The sequence below is a fragment of the Vanellus vanellus genome, assembly GCF_965231255.1.
Source record: "Vanellus vanellus genome assembly, chromosome: 2".
Lineage (NCBI taxonomy): Eukaryota > Metazoa > Chordata > Aves > Charadriiformes > Charadriidae > Vanellus > Vanellus vanellus.
This window is the reverse complement of record NC_138906.1, coordinates 104,643,226-104,668,238: the sequence shown is the minus strand read 5'-3', so window position 1 is coordinate 104,668,238 and position 25,013 is coordinate 104,643,226. Positions and strand designations below refer to the sequence as shown.

The following is a 25,013-nucleotide window of genomic DNA, read 5'->3' as shown; positions in this document are numbered from 1 at the left end:
TCGTTAACTTGATCATTTTAAGACATCCTTGTCTGTATCCCTCCACCAGCAGCAGCATGCTGACCTCTATTTCACAACTTAACTTAGGCTTGGAGATCATCTTAGAAGGAATTGTTACCATTGAGCTTGCTTAGCTTTGGGAGTAAACCGTCAAACATCAGACTTAATATTTGGAAGTGTTTTTTTACTGATTTCACCCTAACCGACACATTGAAAAAAATCTGTATCTTACCTTAGCTGAGTCTGATAGGAAGTAACAGAAAATAATCACCATAATGAGGACAAATGGCACATGGTTCCACCTGGCATCAGAACAAACAGATCTCCTGTGGGACTGACCTGGTTCCATCACTGCAGATTTAGGCATAATTCCCTTACAAGCAAGCAAGAGTGACTTGATGAGATCACCTTGTGAGTCTTAGCATACCAGATTACATACCCAGTAACTGACAGACATCTGTAAGGTTTGTATCTTACAGCTGCACATGAGGCTGTCTATCCCACATTGTGTTAGTTCATCTGTTGGTTTGGGGTTTTTTTTAATTTTTTTTTTTTTTAAACACTCTAGACACCTACACCACACTCCTTGATGTCTAGAGGTCTGTCCTTACAGAGGGCCACACTTTTCACATAGTGTAATGTGACACATTGTGGAACAGTTTGTCTTTATAAGTGACAATCACCGCAGGTTTCCACTTCATGCAATGTATTGTTCAGCCAAGTGTTTTGTGCTGGTTTCACATCACTACTATTGCACAACTGCATTCGGACTGACAGCCAGGTATTTGCACCATGGTGGAACTGCGCATTACAGATCCCTTGAGAAAATGAGGAATTGGAACAGAATCCCACTGGCATTTAAAACCAAGAATCTAGATACTGATCAGGGCACAGACCGATCGCAGATTCAGGTTCTGTGAGAAGGGATTTAGTCATTCAGGATTCCAACTCTCGGGAAGAAGCAACTTGTCAGTGATGAACTGGGGAGAGGAGAGGGTATGGAAGGACATCACTTCTGAAAGAAGAGTTAAAACTATCAGGACTCCTTGTTTGTCTTTCAGGTTGAGCTACCTGTCAACAGGAGCCTCATGGCTGAGCTGCTCCACCTAGGTTACTCTGCCAATTTAATTACGAGCTAGTTGCTTTAAAATTCTCAAATTGGCAAGCGTTACCACCTAAAGGGGAGGGAGGGCGGTGGGGAGGCGGGCAAGAATTGGGCTGTTAAGTAACTGTTCTGGGGAACAGTTCAGTTCTGTTCAGCTTCAGTGACTGGCTTCCAGCCACTGCCAGGCCATACGGAAGAATTTCCAACTGTGTTTTTATCACTAACCACTTTAGAATTCTTTATCTGCAGAAACCATTTAGCTAGTAGAAAGAAACCCCAAAACCTCTCCCTCGCCTCACTGTCAATGGGAATGAAGAAAAAAAGCACTTTGATTCCTGTTTTGCTACTTAAGAGGTCAGAGACAACACAGTGACAGTTATTACCTTTGTGATTCTGTAATGCATTCACTGAATGACTGCTGTTAGCAGATCCCCAGGTCCCAAGCTGCCATGGTTGTAGGACACTGCAGCTTATACAGTTCTCACCTAAACCACAGCAAATAACCTGCAAGCTCTAATCAAACAAGACACATCGGCTATCCTCCAGAAAAAACAACCACCAAACCTAGTTTTGTTCAACAATACAGTACCCAGGGCTGTACCACTGTAGTAAGATTCTGGATCTTTGATTTCTTTGGCTAAAAAGCAGTAGCTGCTTGAATAGATTTCAAACGTCCAGAAAAGCAGCTTGTAGAGTGGGTGCTCTAGCATACAGTAATTGTGCTCAAATTAAAAGACCTTTCCATATGTAAATCCTTTCCAAGCAGAACTAGGTCATAGACATCTTCAGCCCTAAAAAGCATGTCAGCCATACAGAAGAGAAATTATGCTTGCTTATCACTTAGCTTGCTTCAGTTAACCTGCAGAGCTGATGCCCCCCTCCGCAGCACCAGTGCTGTAGTCAGGCTTGTGAACTCCCAGTTGCGACGCACAGGTCAGAAAGGAGTACCCATTACCGTCAATGGAACTGCGGTCTCCTTCTTAGCATTCCTGACAGCAGAGAGTTCATCTGTACTCCAAGAACACCACAATAAGGTAGATTTAAACACCAAACTAATACAAAGCATGCAGCCCCTGTGCACTGCAGCAGGGGAAGAATTGAAGGAACTTCCAGTTCTAATGTAGAGGCTCTCTGTGGCTAAGCCTTCTACCTCACAGTCGTGCCGAACTCCTGCAGCAAAGCCAAGCAGCCTGGCAGGTACATAAGACACCTACAGGCAAAGGCCTTACTCTCACACCACCATCACGGCATCCAGCAGTACAGGTGCAAACAAAGGCCAAAACTCACAGAGCAATGTCCTTTTTGTGTGCTAATGATACTAATGGACAAGTAATAACATTGGCCTTACAGTCTGGGAAAAAGGGGTTTGTATGTAAAGGTTACTAAAATGAAAAAGTACATTTATTCCACAAAAGGAATTGTAAAATAAACAACTCAGGCTAGTGCCATGCCTCAAACATCCATGATAAGCTTCCTTCCTTTAGTAAAACACTATTAAAGCCCTTTATTTCATTACTTCATTCCAGAAAGCTGTCCTAGAACCTGTAGGCTTACACAGCTGCTGAATTTGCTGCTGCAATAAATGCAAAACTAAAAATGGGAGAAGCTTTTCCAGGCTAATAAAAGAAAATATCAATTAAGTCAACTCACACCACATGTCTATCTGCTTAGTGGATATAAATGTAGTCTAGTGATTCTTAACTTTAAAAGTATCATACTAGTGGTAGGAACCTTAATGCAATCTTAAATGACGCCTCTAACAGTCCATTAGAATAATCTTACACTTAAGGAACAGAAAACCTTGAAGTGACCACTATCACTGTTCAACTGCCAGAAATCTAGATTTAACATGAGATGGCGTTCATTAATTGCAAATAACCTAATGACTCAGACGTGACAAGTAGAAAAAAACACAGTGTTCTTCCAGCAGCAAAACAGAAGTGGGCAGGGGAGGACACCTGCAGAACTCACAAGCTGCAAGTACATACAAGGAGCAGGAATTTATGGCACTTGTCTCGGGTTTTAAAATTATTTTAAAACTAATACTTTATGCCTTAATGCATCAACAAAAAGATGTGGTCATTCACAAGTACCAAAGCACCTACCTGTAGTGATTGATCCTCTGCTTGTTTTGTATTTTGTAAATACAGATTAAGTAGGTCTTTCAAAATTATTTTTTTTTAGTCTAGAAAAGTGAACCTGGCAAAATTACCATGTTTCCACCAGCTTTGTTTCTAATAGGCTTAACATTTTGCTGTGAAAAAAAATCAGCTTGTAGCAAGATACCAGTAGCTTGGTCTAAAGCTTCCAAATGCTCAAAGATTGGTTCTAGTTGTTCTAGTTTGAATAACCTCCCCCCCCCCCCAAGAGAAACACTGAATAATCCAAATGTGTTTCTAGTACCTTATGTATCACTTGACAGGGCCATTATAGCGTAACGAAATAGCTTTTGAGAAGCAATTTATGCTTTGAGACAGATAAGACAAAGGGCATCAACTGCAAACTACCTACAGGCCTATTACATTTGTGCAATGCTTGTATAAGCAGTTCAGTCCATCTTACCATATTTTTGGTAACATTTGTGCAATGGAAGAATCTTGAAAAGTGAAGGAAAACTATACAGCCATGTACAGGCTATGACATTTAAGAAGTTTCTCCTTGCCATCTAGGAAACACCTGACAAGCTTCCCTTCACCAGACACTTCACTTAGATGCAAGAGATTTAATGGGCCTCTGTCTACTTCATTTTGCTGCCTCCATGTTTATCCCTGGCCCATTCGCACTCGCCGAGTTTACATGACAAATCCTCAAGCAATAGCCTGGTAAAACTCCCATATTAAGGTGAGATATTGAGTATATTTCAATACATTTCTCATATGCTCCCTGGGATTCTCAAGCTCTGAAGCCTGTTGTTCTCCTTTATCTTCCCCTCCCCCCAACTTACACAATGCAGATGGCTATCAACTCAATCTGATTACACACCAAAAGCATAACATTCATTAGCAGGGTAGAATAGACCACATTTAACAAAATTAGTACTACACAACTATTTTCTTCCAAGAAAGCACAGTATTATTTAACTCTGGGATCACTGGTCACAAATAACAAACGAGTAGCTTGTGTGTCTTTATGCATCCCATGCAAAACTTAAAGTGATTAAACTGAACAGGTTGCTCCCTGTAATACAGAGAATTGAAGTTAAGGCTCGTACCATTGCCAACACCTAAGCAGCATTGTACGCAGCCACTCAGGCCAACATCTTGGGGCTTCTTTAAAGAGACCGGAACGAAGAAAAGCAAAATTCTTAACACAAGAACTACCAAGCCATTTGCTTTGCTGACCAAGGTAACTATGGCCATATTCTCACTACTGTGAGATGATGTTTAAAATGACAAATTATGAAGAAACAAAGGGATTGCACTTAGGAAGCAAAATCCAAACTCAAAAAACTTGGACAGTCCAGACCCTAACAAAATCTATCTCAAGCTTCACATGGACACTTGGTATTGTGTCTTGCAGGCCATTCACAAAGGGACACAAATTTAGCTGGGAAATTTTAAGTACTATTAGCAGGTATGGTGGTTACTGAATATTCTAGAAAGTCTTTGCATTCTGTAGAGCAGCTTTTTCAAGATATTTCTTTGTAACTTAAGGCATTTATTAATGTGAAGTTGCAGCTTTCAAGTGGTTTGTCTAGGGTGCTCCAGTTTAACCTGTAGGACCTTATGACCAAGGAACTAAAAATATCCATATACCAATATAATTAGTATGCTAGTAATTCGATTATTTCTGACAAATACTTTTCAAAACAAACATACTGCCTGCACATGTGAGAACACCTTTGCCACTAATCTGTTAACCTTAATATACCATTTTACAGTCTGTACATTTTCAGTGTTTGCAATGGGTCACACTGCAAGATGTAAGGCTACTAAAATTCAATTCACAGGATTTCCATAAATAAAGCCAGTCATCTTTCACCTAATTTATTTAAGTTCCAATTTTTTCCAATTCCAAACAAAAGCTAAATACAAGTTTTAAACAGGTAAGCACTACTTTTATCCAAAGGGAGCAGGCTTATGCAGTTTTACTCCAGTAAAGTACTCAACCCTTAAGCAGAGCCTTCTTTGTCATCAAAACTATACAGTAGTCTTTCTTTTATCATTGCACAATCTTAAAATGTTCTGTCAGAACCAACTTTTGACACTCCAAACACTATTTTACATTGTTTTATAATGTCTATTCCAAAAGAAAAAAAAAAACCTCAATAGGTTTTCTGTAAGAAATGTTTTAGAAACCAGTATTTCCTGCACAGTTCACCTGCAAGTTTACAAGTCTCAACTCTCAAGAAAAAATAATCCTCTACCAACATTGTTTCTGCAGCTATTATTTTACTTTATTTTTAGCTGCTTTAGCGACTTCAGACTCCAGGTCTGCCTCATCTGCATAAATGCATCCAACTCAAAAGAATATTTTCATACAGTTATACAGCAACTTGGGGAAAGAGATCCAAAACAAAAGTGCCAGTAAACTTAGACATGGCCCAGCAAAATAAAAGAGGCAAAAAATGCCTACACATTAAATGAGATGCTTTTTTTTTTAAAGAAAGATTTCTTTCCCGCATTTACTTCCTATTGTAATAGCCACTTTTCTGTTCATTAAAATGAATGATAGTGCTCTTTGATACAATCATTAACAGCAAAGCTATAAGGCTTTTATACCCGTTACATTCACTTCTCACCCTCCAAATACTGATGTTTAACATTATAGATGTTAGGGGGCATGACCAGCACAAATGGGAACACCACCACAAATGATCACCTTGTGCTTTCGGATACATTTGTTTCAGTGTACAGTCCCTTCATTTCACATTTTAGTAAGATGCTGATGCAGTGCAGAAGCTTGCAGAGCATCCTCTCTTTCACAAGGTCCATGCAGAAAACATCTAAAAAAAATTGTAAAGTTCTGAGATACAAATGATAAAAAAATCCAGGATGATCAAGTTTCACAATGTATAGTGTTCTGAACATGAGTCCATTTTCTTCTAAATTCTGAAAGAATAAAGTGGTGAGGAAAGTGAAAATCCACTGCTGCATTCTGTGATCTTCCCCATTTTGCTGGCCAGTACCTTACTCTGGCATGTAAGGACGGAGGTGATCCTCTATGGTACCAACCGTCCAGTGAGTGAGCTGCTCCTGTGGCAGGTACAGGCAGATGCTGCATAACTTGAAGATGGTAGCTTTATTTTTTGGAGTCTAGAGGCAAAGAAAATCCAGAAAAAAAACAACTATTAAACATGAAAGTTAACTCAAGACTAACAGGCAGACCTCCAGCAGATCCAGCCCAATTATTAGCTTGCTGCTGGTTGTGGAGGAACAACGTACACTTTTAAAAGCCACTGTTTCATCCATATCAAGAGCCTGAACTCAAAATTAGCATGCGACCTACAATGCCTAACATATCTTCATTATCCTATTCATTCTTCACTTGAATAATTTCCCAAATTAAGACAATGTTTTCATTTTTCCAAAACACTATTTTAACTCAATTTTTAATACAAGAACACCTAGTTGGAACCAGATGATTTTTAAGGTCCCTTCCAACCTAAATTGTTCTATGATTCTATTATTAAATTAATTCTATGTGAATACATATGTGACTTATGGCTGGTTTTTTACATGTGAGAATCCTATTTATAGCATGTTTCCTTTGAAACTGCTGAAATGCAAGCATGAATGCATGACTAATTCTTCTATTCCGGTATTTTGCAATAAAATCACCAATGTTCTTAAGAAAAACCATTTTATGATTAAAACACACTTGTTAAAAGAGGGACGAAATAAGCTTACCTGCAAGTGCTGTCTGTCAATGAAGAGAAACACTGACTGGTTAGGGTTGTTGACAACAATTCCAGTCTTGTCCTTTCGGCTCAGAACATGCAGAAACTGTTTTTCATAATCACCGTGATGAAATTCAAACTTGGCCTGCATTGTGTGAGGGAGAGGAATAAAATATTAAGCTAAAGCTCACATTTAACCAATTAATTTCCTTCAATCCGGGGCTTTACAACCACTTTTGTTTCTTTCCTTCTCATCTATGAAAAGCAGAAACTGGAGACCACAGCAACAACACCACACTTGAGTCTTGCACAGTTTAAAGAATTCCCTACTTTCGTTCTCCCAACACTGACATTAGTCATTGCAATGACATATTAACAATTCAAGGTTACAACTTTAACTGCATATATAAAACCAGTTTTAGCTTGTTCTGTCAGAACATCCCTGTTTTTCAACAATGCAGCACATTTCTTCCAATAACTTAATATGACTGGAGAACCAGCACAGAAAATATATATAACATTGTTCAAAAAATCTGAATGTAAACAGCTAAAGCGGTCTAAAATAGTCTCAGATGTTTGTAATTTATTTCAAGGTAAAATAATAATGCAAAAATTTCATCCATCTCAGACCCTCTTTCACCTTAACAAAATACAGCAATTTGGGATACTCACGGAACCTTAATGACACCATCATACTGAGACAAAGATCCAATTGTACTAAGAGCCACATCTAATACAATTCTACAAATACTAACATGATATATGTATTTATACATACATGACATTTCCAAAGGTCCTTCAGATGTTTAAATTTGGAAGTGCTAATATAACAGTGCATAAAGACAGGAAGCAGAATTTGGCACTGAAAACACTGACTGCTTTATAAATAAAGTGAACTTTCTACCATCCACAGAAGTCCCATGCCTTATCAGCTTATAGGTTAAGAGAGAGTACTTATCCTCCCCTCCAGGTGTGAATTACTTATTGACATTAAAAAAAAATAAAAATACCTGAACAGGCCTAAAGGGTTCATCAGATCCCTTCCACCGAGAAAACAGGAGACAGACTATCTTCTCAATATCATTACGAGGCCAAAGAATGAAGTCCATCTCCTGGGTACAGCCGATCACATCCTGTAAGTAGTGAAGTTCTGTACTTACGTTCCTTCCATTAGTCAAAGATACAGACAAGCAACTTATCTATACAGGCATGTCATTTAAAGGTGGTACTTATTACTGTGTTTGTGTAATTTTCCATTTTCATTACACACAGCACAACTAAAGTCCTCCTTGCATTCCACTGAGTTTTAATATCATTATCCAGTTACTACAAATTCCATCTTTAAGAAAAGAATAGCAAAGACTCTCTATTTTCCAATATTCATAAAGCAAAACCACTTAGTTGTACAGCAAGAGTTCTTGCAAGAGTTAACACACGCCTACTAAAGGACAAGGATGGCAAGAAGATGTAATTCCCAAGGCATATTTAAATGAGACAGATGAAAGGAAAAGCTTGAGCGCAACATATCTAAACAATTTCAGAATACGTATGCTGTTACCCTTCAAACTAGATCCCATAAATACATGCCCTCAGAACACTTGTGCAGCAGAAGAAGAGTTGAGGAAAATAAAACCAGCAGGATTAGCCTTAACATTAATGAAGAAAAGCACGAGTGTAGAAAAACTAAAATTCAACAAGTGTATAGAGTAACTTTACCCTGCGCATAGACTGGTAGCGGGGTGCATGAAGCTGTACTACATCCTTCTGCAGAAGCTCTAAGGAACTTTCCAAAGAATAGCTGGAATCCCGCACACCTTTCAGGATATTTTCTTCATAATTATTGGTCATGACTGGTATCACTTCAGACACTTCAAAAAGCGCTGACTTTTTCTTCTAAAAAAAAGCACAAGTTACATTAAGCTTACAATCTTTTCTAGGCAATTATAAATAACAGTTTACTTCAGAATTTGTGATTTTCTGTTAGCATTCATGTATAAAGTGCACATCACATAAGTTAGGACTTTGATGCAAACCACACACATTGACATGCAAAATTTTATAAATTAAACAGAATCAGCCCAACTACTTTTTATAAAAAGAAGTTGAACATGGTTTTGTACTCTACAAAGATACAAATTTACATGCAAATCTTGCAAACATTAAAGCTGTATCTAAACATTAACAGAACTGCCCTTTTATCAGTACGACTTTGCGCTCACCAAGAGCCCTCAGCAAGCTCCTCTTTCCTAATCCAGTAACACTTTTTCTCCCCTTCACAATACTTTAAAGTTGGCTTTTTATGAAACATGAAGTTGTTCAATGCCACATTTGGTAGCACTGGATGATCGAGATCCAATCTGAAGTTAGCCACAAGTCATAACCTCCTCAAAGGACTATTTTAATTTGCTAAACAAAACTTTCATACTCAATACAAGGTATTTCAGTATCTCTCCAGCAAGGACAAAACATCATGGGGAATTTGGAAGAGCAGTTTTTGCTGTACATAAAATCGCTTAAAGTTGTCTGTCTGCTTCTAACAGCTTTCTTATAGCTCATGAAAAGTCTTGATCTATTTAAGAGCTACATGACAGACAAAGCATATTTTATCAAATAACCTTCCACACCCACAGCCAGAACAAACATAGCAGGCAACTATTTGCTGAGCAAGCTAGGCTAGGCTAAGCTAAACTCCTACTTTAAGCAAACTGGTACTGGCTGGACATCTTCACTGTGATAGAAACAAAGGATAGGATTTAAAACAGGCATTTGCAATGAATTTCTATAAAACAACCAAAAAGTAGTGTGAATGCTCCAACTAAAAACCACTAAAGTCATAATCTAAGAAAATCTAATTGTTATCACTGCTTAAACATTCCTATTTCTCTTTATTACTATTAGACAGTACCAAGAAATTACTCCCACTATATCAATCTGTTTGCAATAGAACTGATGAACAAAAAGCAAATTGAACTCAAGAACTTCAAGGAAATTTTTCAATTAAAAATGTTCAAAGAACAGAGACTTCACTAAAAAACATAACTATTACAGCAATGCAAAACTACACATCTGAGGGGATTAATCAATTTCAGTGTTCACCTACATGCATTTTCTGTGTTATGTACTCTGTTGCCATTTGCTTCTATCTTCACTTACTCATCATTTGTTCAGCACATTCACCTACCATAAGCACCTACTTTACTCCACCTTCCGTGGACAGAAACTCTCCTACAATTCCAGGTCTACAGTCAGCTTTAGGAATACCACCAGGCTCCCCAACCCTGGCCCAGATGCACAGCATCCAGCAGCAGCAGACAAGGCAAGCAAGCCAACGAAGACTTTCTCCATCCCCTTTCTGCTCCCTTTCAAAATGGTAGCAGCAGTTTCACATATGCCTGTGTGCTTGGGCCATTTCAATATTGCATTTTGTGACTCCTCCCTTCAACTGCCCTTCCCTTCTGCTTTAACCAGATAAACACAGTAACTTTAGCAATTGCTCCAGCCAGGTCTCCCTTTTCAACTCAACTGTTCATAGCCAACAATTATGCAATTCAGACTTCAATTAGGCTTAACAAATTACAGTATTAGCTTCTAAAAATATTTACCCAATACAGAAGTTACCCAGTCATCATTTAATGAGGCACTGGCACCCTCTGCATTACAAAACCATTAGCATACAAAAAGCCAAAATGACAAACATTAACTAAGTAAACATTATCGCAATTCACAATTAAAAAAAAAAGTTTAAAAGTCAATGAAATCTACTAAGGATAAATCATAAGATGCAATCAGGCAGCAAGATTTTGCACAGCACAGTTAACATGCATTGCAACAGACAACGCACCAAGAAACATTAAAACCAAGTTACCTTGTCTTTGAACACAAAGGCAATGTACATCTTGAAGTCAAACTGGTCAGCTAAAGATTCTTTTTTCTTTCTAAGCTGAGCACGAAGTCTGTTCAGAGCTTGTTTCTTCCGGGAGTTTGGGTCCCCCATTTTGTAATACAGGTGGTACTAAAGCCTTTGGAAACTGTCGCTAAACTATGGGCACCTTTTCGTAAGACTCAAGTACAACAGAAACAAGTCGTTTTATTCCTGCTAATACGACTGAATAGATAAAACGCGAATGTAACCCAAAACCACACTTCAGGCAATATTTTACGAGAATGTCGTATTGGATGGGTCAAGAAACAAAGTAAGTAGTTGTCCAGCCATGGCTGGACAAGAGATTTTACAATAAACCCAGAGAAAAAAAACAAACTAAGAATTTTGAAGAAAAAAAAATTGAACTGTTTAGCCGCAGGAATAAGTGGGTAAGAATGAAAAAAAAAAAAACCCAAAACAAATCTTATCACAATTTATGTGTACAATAAAAAGCAGCTGGCACAAGCCCAATCCATGGGGGGGTATTTTTGCTCTGCTTACAAAAAAAAAAAAGAAGCTGAAATTACAAATTGCGTTTTACCCCAGCCAGATTCATGACTCTACTGATTATTATTCTCAGCTTTCCACTATTGCTATGTTGCCCGTCTTTTTTTTTTTTTTTCTTTAGAATTATTACACTTGGTGGAGGGCAGAGAAAAGGGTGCAAAGGAGGAGTGCACATCCTGGGAGATAGATTTCTCTGCCAACAACAAAATCAACTACAGACAACACAGTGCTGGTTTGCAGGGGAGCAAAGAGAAAAAACAGCAGAGTCATTTCTAACTTCATCCTGCTCATCATCAGGCACATCATTGCCCTGAGGCTACCGCTGCCCAAGAGAAGAGGGATCATGATGGCCACAGACGAGGGGCGGGCAGGGGTTCAACGGACAGTATTATCTCACCTCGAGACTAAAACCCAAACCAGTGCCCCAAACCCGGGCTCCTTAACAGTGGGAGAGCCCTACATCCCCCAACACCTCACACGCTCCCTGGGCTGCTGATCCCCCGGGGATCCTTCTCTCTCTGCTGCTGCTGCGCTCCGCAGCGAGCACGGTTAGCCGAGGCCGTGCATGGCCAGTGCTTTTCGCTTCTCCTTAGGCCTCTCTCTACGCGAGATGGCAGAGGCTGCAGCGGGCGGCCTGTGCCCAGGGCAGCGGGACGGACACCCGCAGTCGCACGGCGTCTCCCCTCTCACTTCATGGTCACAACTTGGAAAACATGGAGACCTTTGCTCCTGCTCTTCCCCCAAAACAGATTTTCGGTGTCAAAAAAATTTTGAGAGGTTTTTTTTTTTTTAATTGCAAGTCTAGGTTGCAATTTTAAATCTCTAACACACCCTTTCCCCCTCCCCCCCCCAAAAAGCAAATCCCCAATTATCAGGTTATTTTCTTCCTCTCTCCAGACATTTTTCCCCCCCCAGGTGTTTGATTAGCCGGGGTTAAAAAGTTTTTAGGTTAGCAAATTCGTCGGATCAGGCTGAGAAGAGGGGAAAAAGTATTCCCCCTTCCTCTCCTGACAAAAAAAAAAAAAAAGAGAGAAAAAAAAGGGAAACAAAATTAAAAAAAAAAAAAAACCAAAAAACAAAAAACCAAACAGAACCCCTCCCAAAACTTTCCCCCCCCCAACTTAAGCAAGAGACTGAGAGACTCAGGCAAGAGGCCGAGACCGTGGCCCGCTCGCTACCCGCAGCCGGCGGGCGCAGGAGGAGCAGTGGAGGCGGCGGCGCTGCTAGCAGCACGGAGAGGAGCCATGTCAAGATAAAGCCACGAAGCCGCGGAGCCCCCCCATCCCTGCCGCAGTGGACACGGTGACCGGGCCGCCCGCTCTGCCGCTGCTCGGCCCCAACCTGGTCCCCATAGTCTAGCTCAGCGCCCCGGTGCCGGGGAGTGGGGAAATGGTGGCGGAGAGAGGAAGAGGAGAAGGAGGAAGAGGCGACGGCGGTGGCAGCAGCGGAAGGAGGAGGAGGAGACGGCGGCGGGTTCCTGCGCTAGTGGCTCCTACGGAGGGCGGCGGGCATAGAGATCCCGGAGCGGCGGCGGAGACGGATAGGGACGGCTGGGAGAAGGATGAAAGGGCTGAGGAGCGCCTCTCTTCGCCCAGGCGGTGCCGGGACGTCCTCGAAGGCGCGGGCCGGAGCGAGCGGAAGCGCCTCGGGTCTGCGCCTGTGCCTCAGCAGGGAGCGAGCGCGGAGAGGAACTGCGCCGCCAGCACCCACCACTCAAAATGGCAGCGCCTGAGTCACACAGGCGCCGCCCGGCCCGCACCGCGCATGCGCGCTCTGCCGGCGCGTACCAAGTGCTCGGGTCCCCGGGGGAGGAGAACATCATCTTGTGCTCCAGGCTGGAAGGTTCAGCGATAACTTCGCTAGACACAGACGCTTCCTTTTTAACGAGACACCCAGGGGAGGGCAACAGCGGCGGAGCCTCCCTGAGCCCCCACTACGCCGAGAATTAGGGTCGTACTTCCCTGCTCCTTCCCCCCGCACTCCCCCACTGCCACGCCCCGTGTCACCGCCCTCATGCCCCACGTGATTCTGAGTGGGGCGCAGCCCGCGGGACAAGGACCCGGATGGAGTTGCTCAACGTAGTTCTCGGGGGGGGAGGGGGGATAGGGCAGGAAGGCAAAGGGGAAGGAGGGGAAGGCACACACACCACCCCCCGGCAAACAGCTCTGCCCCAGAGTGGGTCAGTCGTTTACAGTTGGCAGACTTCAACTGGTTTCAACCTCAAGTGTTGTGATGGTGTTGGTAAACAACAGCTTTTAAGTCTTGTAGTGGTGCATTTTGTTTAATTTCGTCTGTTGGGGTTTGTGTTCAGCCAGTCATATGTATGTGAAGTGAACTGTAAATAAAAAAAATAAACCACAAAATTCCAACATTTACTAAAAGGTGACATGGCGATGGTCTGTCTCCAGTACTGATCTTGCACACCCCGTGGGTGACAACACGCCTCCCTCTGTGGTTCTGGTGGCACTTCCTGAGGGGGCCGGCTGGTTTTTACAGAGAAGTAATGGCTGCCCCAGAGCAGCAAACCTACTCTTTGGAGCAAAGTAAGCATTTTTGTTGCTATACCACAAGGAAAGGCTTATGCCTCCCTCCTCTGGCCTTCCCTGCGATGACAGAGAAGCGAGCGCGCAGCTCACTTTTACCTGGGCTCTGTATACCAGCAGGCCTGAGGCCTGCAGGAAGAGCTGCCATCTGCAGCATTTGGTGGCCCCACCCCCTGTCTCTCCCCTCAGGAGTGCCAGGGAGAGCCTCGCCATCCAAAACCACCCAGACTGGAGGTACTTCCAAAGTGCCCAGCAGCGAGGGGTTCACTCTGTGCCACACCAGAGCACGCTGAGGGGATGGTGACTCACTGGACACAGGCCGCCGGGATGGGTGAGGGCTTCTCTCCCACCTTCCCCCTGGAAGCTGGTGCCTGTGACTCACCAGAACAGCAACAATATTTAAAAGATTACAAGGAGAAGACAAGTGCGGGCACCATCTATCTCATTGCCGCATGGCGCTGGCACTCTCCAGTAAACTTCAGTAGATTTCAGTGTATTTTTCCTCTGGTCTCTGCTCTTCATAGAATCATAGAACCGTAGAATGGTTTGGCTTGGAAGGGACCTTGAAGGTCATCTAGTTCCAACCCCCCTGCCACTAGGGCAAGTAACTTTCCACTAGATCAAGTTGCTCAAAGCCCCATCCAGCCTGGCCTCGAACATCTCCAGGGAGGTCCCTGGGCATCCTGTTCCAGTGTCTCACCACCCTCACAGTGAAGAGATCATACTTGTCTCTGCTGGTTTGCTCTGTTCTCTCCTGACCAGTTATTTCCCTTTGGCACACCTTTCCTTTACACACTTTCCCTTGGACACCTTGTTGACTTTCCTCCTGCCTGTCTTGTAGGCAGCTGCCGTGTCACAGCTCTTAGACCTCATTGTCTTCACCCAGCTTTAGTCAGGCCCTCCGATGCTAACACTTCACCTTGCCTTCCCTGTCACAGGCATTACCCAGAACACTTGTTCGAACAGGAACAGAGCAGAAACAGGTAATTATTACCCACTGAAAAGACTACTGTTCACTTTTAATGGCAATGCCTGTTGAAAATAACCCTGTCTTTGGAGGCAAAAAGCAAGATATCTAAACAGGAGTATTACATTAGCTCTGGGATGATTTCAAAATTCCGTAATTTTTTAACTGTAATATCAGTCTGGCCTTAACGAGGGCTGTGTTGAGATACCCGCTTTTTCAGTCAAAGCGGTTTTGTTTGCTTGTTTGCCGAGCTGCCCTGTACGGCATTTTGTGCGGCAGTCTGAAATTCCCTCTCGCGCCTGCTGCTATTTTAAGCCGTGACTCACACTTGGCCTCTGACCTTCTTTGTGCCGGCACAGCCCGATGCAGTGCTGCTGCCTGACGCGGGGATTGCCCCGGCACAGAAGGCCCTCCCAGGGAACTGGCGCTTTGCCTGCCTGCGGAGGAGAAAGGAAGGAGATTTCTTCCAGCCCAGTAACTCCAGCTGCCCTCTCTAGTGCAGGGATGCAGCCACAGCCACTGCCCTTTGTCACAAAGGGTCGGGCAGCTGCCCAGCCCCTGGTTGAGGAATGCATCCAAAAACTGTTGTCAAATGTAGTGCTGGCACAAAACCAGTTTTTCTTCTGGATGACTTTCTAGAAGAGTTATGAGGAGAGGAATATATATATATGTATAAATACACTTAGAGGAAATGGGAGATCGGGCACAGAGTATTACGTGTCAGCAGCCACCAGCTGTCTTCTGCAAACTCAGGCTGCTCAAATCCTTTCACAACATGTCAGAAGGGGATGGGGAACTGAAATCACTCCAGGTTCCTTGCGTATAGATTGCTGCTCCTCCTTATATAGGCAACTACCTCCCTTACCAAACTCAGAGAAGATTTTTTTTTACTTTTTGCTCATTGGCTAGTAAAGATGTCCTGACAACATTTAAACCAATAAGTACATCAACCAACCAAAGTATGTTTATTATACATATATGTGCAGAAATATCTGCACTATTAAAATCGTGAGCCTTGTCCTGCTTTTATACAGTTGTGCCGCTTTTCCTCCATGGTGCACAGTGACAAAGCTCATATAGTAGAAAAATAACAGTATCTTAGTTAAAATATGTATTATTAAGTAACGTCTCTTATTGAATAGATAGTTAAGACTTAGCAAAATAAATATTTATATGCTATTGATCCATAATTCTCTTAACCAAGTAATTGTATATTGTTGTTTTGATTCTTCCTGGTTATGCAATGTTGTATTGTTTATAAGAGAGGCTTGTGTGCCTGGAAGCTGGTGCGTGTTTTGCAATTATAACACTTGGTCGAACCATGGACTGCCTCTCTTCAAATCTAGTTTAAAACGATATAAGCTTTATCATTAAGAAGAGAAATGTGTGTGGTATACAAAACAAACCCAACAAGTAGGTTGTGGCAGTATATGCAAAATACGTAATAGTTCTTTTTTTAGGCTTCAATCCCATTAGCACAGCAAAAAATGTGTTTCTTGTGCATGTTAAATCCAGGCTGAGCAAAACAGTCAGTAGAGTGGGTCAGCTCCTGCTTGGGTAACACAGCACAGACGCATAAGCTGGTGGCCTTTAGTCTTTCTCCCACTCAAAGTAAGGAGAACTTTGTACATTACCGTGTAGCTGCGGTCCTGTAATCTTTGGGGAATCAAATGCATGCACATCCCTAGGAACTTCAGTCTCTGTGGCAGGAAGGGGGGGTGGGGGGGAGGGGGTGTGACACGGTTCAGCCATCACCCTGGAGAAACACAGAACCAGGCAGCGTAGGCAATAGCCCGTGTGAAAGTACCTCATCACAAGAATATATTCCGTGGGACAGAAACTGTTTTAGTAATGAAGTTTTGAGAAGCACCACAAGTTTGGAATGTCTGGCTGCTTGTATATTTTCTTCTTTTCTGCTCTGGAAAACTTGTATTTTCTATTCACCATTTTATTGTTTCCTTGCTGTTTTCAGTGAAATTAAGCACTGTAGATTTTTTTTTTTTTCACATTTCAGTTGCATAATAAGTTGTGGGTTTTTTTTCCATAAATTAAAAAGGATTGATAGCTTTATAGAAACACCTTGTTTGGGTTTTTTTCCCCAAATTTATGTGATTTCAGAGTCTAACTCCTGTTTTCAGAATTGAATGTTTACTCATAAGCATGTAGGCAAGATTGTACCCTAATGCCTCTGTTCTTAATTTCCAGCTTAATAATTAGCTACTTAAAACTTAATAATTTCTAGTTAATAATTAGTCTTTAACAGATTGACATATGTGTTACAGACATAGTTAGGAAGAGATGAGATGGATTCTATTATCTTTCTGTTTATACTTTTCATGCATACTGTGTGTGTTAGAAGTAGTATCAGCCCTGAAGCTACTTGCTTCAAAAACAGAACTATGATTAATTCAGTGCCAAATGTTTATGCATCAGACAAAAATAAATTCGTATTCTTTCTAAATTCAAACGAGACAAATTAGGTGGCAATTAAAGCTCTTCCATATATTTCAGAATATACTGTGATTCATTCTTTTCTGCCTTTAGAGAAAACATTAGTTTCTAAGACATAACAGGAATGCTTTTGTGCAGGGAAATGACAGTATTTAATGTGTATAACATTCCTGACATCATGCTGTGGACAACTATATATCCAACGTACAGCTACTGCTGCAATATTAAGCTTCATTCATCACTTCTCTATGTCCTGCCTTCTAGTTGTAGGGCTGTGGTCATAAAATGGGCCATACATCCTTAGGCATGTGGGGTATTGATCCTACACTTTGGCTGAACTGTACTTACTGTCTTGCTGTGTTTTTTCCATCTTAATAATTATGTGTGTGTATATATATACACTTGATTATGTGTGTTCTCATTTTCTGCTTGTCCAATATGTGTTTACCTGACTCATTTAGGAATGCTGAGTATGTGTATTTAAGTGTATATATGTTGCGCATATGTTTGATCTATCAAAATGAAAGATAGTGATTTTCCAATGTAGGTTTTGTGTTTGCTTAGCAGGTGCTTGCAAGAATAAGGGTAAAATTTGAAAAAACTTGTTTTATTTTTCAGTCTGTATATAATATTCTAAATACTTGTAGCCAACAGAATTAGAATTATCTTTAGACTAATAATTCTGAGCCTTTATAGAGAATGTTTCATTTTAAAGTCTTAAAGCACTACATAAATGATGTTTTTTTCAAGGTAAATCCATAGCTGAGAAGGTTAGAACGCAACAGTGTTTTAAGGGATGTCTTGGTCACAGTACTTAACTAGGGGAAAATTCAGAAGGGAAGATGTAGATTTTTCTTTTAACCTTTCACCTCTGAAGCGCTACAGATTACTATTCACAGGACAATCTTTTATTCTAATACATGAAAATTGCAGACTCTGTGGAGAGATTTAATTAATAGCAGGGGTCATCATTGAAAACCGGCTTGCATTCTGAATTATACCTGGATTGTGCTGTGCATATAATCCTTTCTTTGTCAGAGTTTCATTAGCATGCAGCCTTCCGTGCTGAATAACCTAGGGAAAAGAAGGCAAATCATGCACTTCTTGTCGGTTAGACACGATGTACAACGTAATACCCCAGAAACAACGACACTGACGGAGGAGAAGCGTTAGACAACGTAATGCCACGCTGCCACCTAGTGTCACCCGGCGGATTGCGGGGAGCCGTTTTATCCCTTAAATTAATTGATGGGTCTTTTCATTGGACAGAAGGGCCAAAAGAACAGCCGAAGGGGACTCTGAGAGCCGCAGTTCCTGTTCACTGACTCAGAGATCCCAAACCTAGCCTCGGGGCTTCCTTCCCGGGACCCTTTTGCAGGGCTTGCACCCAGAGCAGACCTGAGGTAAGACACTCACGCGATTCAGAGGTGCAACACCGCACTGAGTTGCTTGACCCTGCCCACAGTAGTTCTTTGCATCTAAAACAGTTACAGTAGTTGCTTAGATTAAATACTAATAAATATGAAAACATTTATGATGTTTATGTAATAATGTAATTTACAAAATAAAAAATTACAATGTAATTTACCTGCACTTAATGTAGCAGGTAGAAATAAAGAGTCCTTAGCACCCCAGAGCTAGATAATTATCTGTGGATTACAATAAAGGCCTTGACAAAAGGCACAATGTGACTGTCAAGTAGAAATATTGTTTTGCCAGTACTGGATTCAGAAAGCCAAGTCCAAACGCTTTCTGTATCATGCGTAGGAACTTTCCACACACAGTAGTCTAAGCAAGACTGGACCCCAGAGTCACTGAAGACTGGGTAGGGCCTTCCCACCTATTCCCATGTTCCCAGGCACATGAAGTCTGACATGACATCCGCTGGAAAAGTAGCACGGTGAGCTGTTGGCAATCCAGGAGACTCCTGGAGTGCATTGAAGAGAACTTCTTAGGCCAGGTAATAGGCAGCCCCACCAGAGGGGATGTGATACTGGACCTGTTGGTTACCAACGCAAGTAAGCTAATTGGTGACATCAAGATTGGAGGCAGCCTGGGCTGCAGTGATCATGCAATGGTGGAGTTCACAGTCCTGAGGGATATGGAGCAGGCAGTAAAGTCACGACCCTGAATTTTAGGAAAGCAAACTTCCAGTTCTTCAAGGAGTTAGTCAATAGGACTCCCTGAGAAGCTGCCCTCAGGAGCAAGGGAGCAGGACAGAGCTGGCAGATCTTTACGGACACTTTCCACAGAGTGCAAGAGCTCTTGATCCCCAGGTGTAAGAAATCAGGAACAGAAGGCAAGAGACCGGCATGGCTGAGTCAAAACCTGCTGGTCAAACTAGAGGGCAAGAAGGAAACACACAGGCAGTGGAATCGGGGACAGGTATCCTGGCAAGTGTATAGGGACACTGCCCGGTTGTGTAGGGATGGGGTCAGGAAGAACAAGGCACAGCTGGAGCTGAACTTGGCAAGGGACGCAAAGAACAGTAAGAAGGGCTTCTGCAGGTATGTCAGCCAGGAGGGTCAAAGAAAGCGTACCTTCCCTGATGAGCAAGACTGGCAAACTGGTAACAATGGATGAGGAGAAAGCTGAGGTACTCAAAAAATATTTTGCCTCAGTCTTCACTGGCAACCTGTCTCCCCACATCTCTTGAGTGGATGGACAGCAAGGCAAGGACTGGAGGAACAAAGTCCCTCCCACTGTAAGAGAAGATGAAGTTTGTGACCACCTGAGGAACCGGAACATACAGAAGTCTGTGGGACTTGATCAGATGCATCCCGGAGTCCTGAGGGAATTGGCTGATGTAGTTGCCAAGCCACTCTCCGTGATATTTGAAAAGTCATGGCAGTCAGGTGAAGTCCCCAGTGACTGGTAAAAGGGAAATATTGCACCCATTTTTAAAAAGGGTAGAAAGGAGGACCCTGGGAACTACCGACCTGTCAGCCTCACCTCTGCCTGGGAAGATCATGGAACAGATCCTAGAAGCTATGCTAAGGCACATGGAGGACAGGGAGGTGATTTGAGACAGCCAGCATGGCTTCACCAAGGGCAAGTCCTGCCTGACCAACCTAGTGGCCTTCTACGATGGAGCAACTACATCAGTGGACAAGGGAAGAGCTATGGATGTTGTCTATCTGGACTTCTGTAAGGCCTTTGATACGGTCCACCACAACATCCTTCTCTCTAAATTGGAGAGATACAGATTTGATGGGTGGACAGTTTGGTGGATGAGGAATTGGCTGGATGGTCGCATCAAGAGGGTAGTGTTCAATGGCTCAATGTCCAGACGGAGATCGGTGACAAGTGGTGTCCCTCAGGGTTCTGTATTGGGAAGTTCAACAAGGTCAAGTGCAGGGTCCTGCAGCTGGGTCAAGGCAACCCCCGGTATCAATACAGGCTGCAAGATGAAGCCCTGAGAGCAGCCCTGCCAAGGAGGACTTCGTGGTAATGGTGGATGAAAAGCTGGACATGAGCCAACAATGTGCTCTCGCAGACCAGAAAGCCAACCATATCCTGGGCTGCATCAAAAGAAGTGTGATCAGTTGGTCAAGGGAGGTGATTCTGCCCCTCTACTCCGCGCTGGTGAGACCCCACCTGGAGTACTGTGTCCAGCTCTGGAGTCCTCAGCACAGAAAAGACATGGACTTGTTGGAGCGGGTCCAGAGGAGGGCCACAAAAATGGTCAGAGGGCTGGAGCACGTCTCCTATGAGGACAGACTGAGAGAGTTCGGGCTGTTCAGCCAAGAGATGAGAAGGCTCCAGGAAGACCTTGTTGTGGCATTTCAGTACTTAAAGGGGGCTTGTAAGAAAGATTGGGACAAACTCTTTTATCAGGGCCTGTTGCAATAGGACAAGGGGAAATGATTTTAAACTAAAAGAGGGAAGATTTAGACTGGGTGTAATGAAGATATTTTCTAGCATGAGGGTGGTGAGACACTGGACCAGGTTGCCCAGAGAGGTGGTAGATGCCCCATCCCTGGAAACATTCAAGGTCAGTCAGGTTGGACGGTGCTCTGAGCCATCTGATCTAGTTGAATATGTCCCTGCTTATCGGAGGGGGCTTGGACTAAATAATCTTTAAAGGTCCCTTCAAACCCAAACTATTCTATGAGTCTATGAAATCCACCAAGAAGTTTTTTTTTTCTGCTGTAAAAGCTGATAACATTTATCAATAGCAGTGGAGTATAAAAGCTCTAAAAAGTACACATTGTCTACTGCCATGAATAATCTAACAAATTGGCTGAGCTCTATGGGAAACCACAGCATGTTTGCTTAGGCTCACTTGAAGTGCAAATAGTCATAAGTATTATTTTTTATGAAACAAACAATCTGAAATGCAATATATTGCACTCAATCTGAAGATACAGATTCTGCTAGTAGTGGACTAACAGATTTTTACATGTAAAAATGCTATAACCACTAATTTTAATTTAACCTCCAGCCACAAAAATGGGAATTATTACAGTAACCTGAAACCTTTTAGAGATTTTTTTATAATTGTACTGATTTGCCACGATTAAGACTATGAATAAGCTTCTGATAATAAGCTCTCAGTGTTCTTTATAACACAGTGAAGGGATTCTTTACAAACCTCTCGAACTGAAGAAACTGAACTGAAGGAAAACTCTGAGACACACGGATTCATAAAAGGACAAGTTCTTCAGATGGATAAATTGAAGTAGTGGCACCTTTGTAATAAACTCCAGATCGTATGCCTCCAGCAAGGAACAAATTAAAAGGAAAATCAAACAGAACTGTCACATCAGAACCATCTCCCATTACCTCGGGCCCTTTCCAATTATCAACATTTCCAAAAGCAGTTGTTCCACTTCTGAACTATAAATCTACTGGAAAACTTTTTATAAATTAAAGCTGAATTTTTGAAAGGTAATCTTTGAGAAAGTTTCACTTGAAAACGTCAGTATTACAAAAATTTTATCACAGCCATAAAATACACATGTTGCCTATTTTATGTATATAAATCTATGCATGCGTACAATTTAAATGTTTTGTATAATGTATTTTATATTGCATATGTATATTGCTATATTGCTGACAAATTTGGTGGCCTTCTACGAAGGGGTTACAGTGGCAGTGGACAAGGGAAGAGCAACCGATGTCATCTACCTGGACTTATGCAAAGTGTTTGACACTGTCCCACACGATACCCTGGTCTCTAAATTGGAGACACATGGATTTACAAATGGACCACTCAGTGGATAAAGAACTGGCTGTACGGTCACACTCAAAGAGTTGCAGTCAATGGCTCAATGTCCAAGTGGAGAGCAGTGATGAGTGGCATGCTTCAGGGGTCGGTACTGGGACCTGGACTGTTCAACATCTTTGTTGGCGACATGGACAGTGGGGTTGAGTGCACCCTCAGCAAGTTTGCTGATGATACCAAGCTGTTTGGCGAGGTAGACACGCTGGAGGGGAGGGATGCCATCCAGAGGGACCTGGACAGGCTGGAAAGGTGGGCCCAAGCCAACATCATGCAGTTCAACAAAGCCAAGTGCAAGATCTTACATCTGGGTCAAGGAAATCCCAAGCCCAAATACAGGCTCAGCAGGGAGTGGCTGGAAAGCAGCCCTGGGGAGAAGGACCTGGGGGTGCTGATTGACGAGAAGCTCAACATGAGCCAGCAATGTGCGATTGCAGCCCAGAAGGCCAACCGTATCCTGGGCTGCATCAGAAGAAGTGTGGCCAGCAGGTCAAAGGAGGTGATTCTGCCCCTCTACTCCACTCTTGTGAGACCCCACCTGGAGTACTGCATCCAGCTCTGGAGTCCCCAACATAAGAAGGACATGGACCTGTTGGAGCGGGTCCAGAGGAGGGCTACAAAAATGATCAGAGGGTTGGAGCACGTCTCCTATGAGGACAGGCTGAGAGAGTTGGGGCTGTTCAGCCTGGAAAAGAGAAGGCTCTGGGGAGACCTTATTGTGGCCTTCCAGTACCTAAAGGGGACCTACAGGAGAGCTGGGGAAGGACTTTTTACTAGGGCATGTAGTGATAGGACGAGCAGGAATAGCTTTAAACTGGAAGAGGGCAGGTTTAGATTAAACATTAGGAAGAAGTTTTTCACTTTGTGGGTGGTAAGGCACTGGAACAGGTTGCCCAGAGAGGTTGTTGAGGCCCCATCCCTGGAGGTGTTCAAGGCCAGGCTGGACGTGGCCTTGGGCAACCTGGTCTAGTGGGAGGTGTCCCTGCCTATGTCAGGGGGGTTGGAACTAGATGATCTTCAAGATCCCTTCCAACCTAAACCATTCTATGATTCTATACAACAATACATAAAACATAAAAATAGGAATGTTTTGATATTCTGTTTATGTACACATTACCTGTACCCAGATCTTTCTGAAAGGAGATTTAACACTGGTAAGATTTATGTGTGTGTTTGATCAGAGTTTAGCATATCTGCTAGTGTTTTGGAATATGGACATGTCAAATGTTCTTCTAGAATCAACAAGAATTAAATTAACTTAAAAGCATGAACACTTTTTTTTACTAATGTAACCGAACAATAGTAATTTAGATAGACATTTCTGCCTTTGTTATTTTTGTTTTCTTGATAGAAGACAAAGCTTATTGAGGTGACAGCTTGCTGATGAGACAGTATTATTCAAAATAATGGGAACAGAGCTGACTGAAAAACTTCAGAAGGGCATTATGGAATTGAGTAATTGGTGAGTACAGCAGTCAATGAAATTCAATATAGATAAATACAAAAGAACATACATAGGATAAAAATCTTTATTTCACATATCAAGTAACAGACTTTGAACTGACCATCATTCAAGAACAAGATCAAAGTTATGATCAAAACATTTTGTTTCCACAAAAATGTTAGCCAGCCCGATGCTCAGCAGTGGTTACAAAGGCAAATTAAATGGCATATAGTTAACAAAAGAGCAGAAAGGTGCAACAGCTTTCATGTAAGGGATGGCTAAGTAGACCTGGGAGGGAGAACTGGAGGAGAATCTGTGTAACAATGGCCTAGATGAAGACCAATTGTTTGTTGTCTGTTCCAGTACAGGGCCTTGGGACATCAAATGAAGCGATAGGAATCGAGTTCAAAAGAAAAAAAAAAGAGAGTGTTCTTCAGACAATGGGTATTTGTGCTCTGGAACTACTTGCCGAAGGATGTTGTGGACAATGAACGTTTAAATGGGTCAATGGGAGACTGAACAAGTTTATGCAAGAGAGATCAGCTTTATTTCCTTATCCTTGTTTAACGATTTCCTAATTCATCATTTTTCATGTTCTGCCTTTCTTTCTTTCGTCAGACCATGACATTCCTCTTAAGATATTCTCTTAAGTGCCAGACAGTTTATTTCCAAACAGAAGATTGACAGAGTGGCATGCTAGATAAATACTTTTCTCTGTAATTATCCTAATTTCTAATAGCTCCATCATATTCCCTGGAAAAAATGTTGATAGTTGCTCTGGGCTAGCTATGAGACCTTGATTGCAAGGAATGTGTCCTTATCTCTAAAAACATTTATGCGCAAGTCAGCAGAACATGCTATTTCGCATAAATAAGATAAATGTGCAAATAGTTGCAAGAACATAATTGTAAAGTGGCCTCTAACAAACTTAACAGCATACCTTATGCATAATTGAGACTTGTAGTCTATATTGTATGTAAAATTATTGTAAATCCGTTGTTTTGGCTTAAC

At 42.2% G+C, this 25,013-nt stretch overlaps 1 protein-coding gene across 2 annotated transcripts; it reads right to left on the bottom strand.

Annotated features, from left to right (window-relative positions):
- Nucleotides 1-4,970: 4,970 nt before the first annotated feature.
- LOC309686787 (uncharacterized protein C6orf62 homolog) lies at nucleotides 4,971-12,204 on the bottom strand. Of its 2 annotated transcripts, none has more exons than XM_082499555.1 (5): nucleotides 10,810-12,204; nucleotides 8,661-8,837; nucleotides 7,955-8,077; nucleotides 6,955-7,089; nucleotides 4,971-6,360 (listed from the first exon to the last, which is right to left on the bottom strand). In XM_082499555.1, exons 1-5 carry the CDS (start codon nucleotides 10,936-10,938, stop codon nucleotides 6,235-6,237), a joined length of 690 nt encoding a protein of 229 aa, XP_082355681.1. In that variant the 5' UTR covers nucleotides 10,939-12,204; the 3' UTR covers nucleotides 4,971-6,234. The 2 variants fall into 2 exon arrangements, with proteins under 2 accessions (XP_082355681.1, XP_082355682.1); XM_082499556.1 differs by having other exon boundaries at nucleotides 7,955-8,056.
- Nucleotides 12,205-25,013: the final 12,809 nt, after the last annotated feature.

Coding starts and splice junctions, on each gene's coding strand:
- LOC309686787 (XM_082499555.1), bottom strand. CDS start 10,938: ATGGGGGACCCAAACTCCCGGAAGAAACAAGCTCTGAACAGACTTCGT. Junction 8,838..10,809: donor CCTTTGTGTTCAAAGACAAG/GTAACTTGGTTT, acceptor GCTTTTTTTTAG/AAGAAAAAGTCAGCGCTTTT. Junction 6,361..6,954: donor TTGACAGACAGCACTTGCAG/GTAAGCTTATTT, acceptor CTTTGCCTCTAG/ACTCCAAAAAATAAAGCTAC.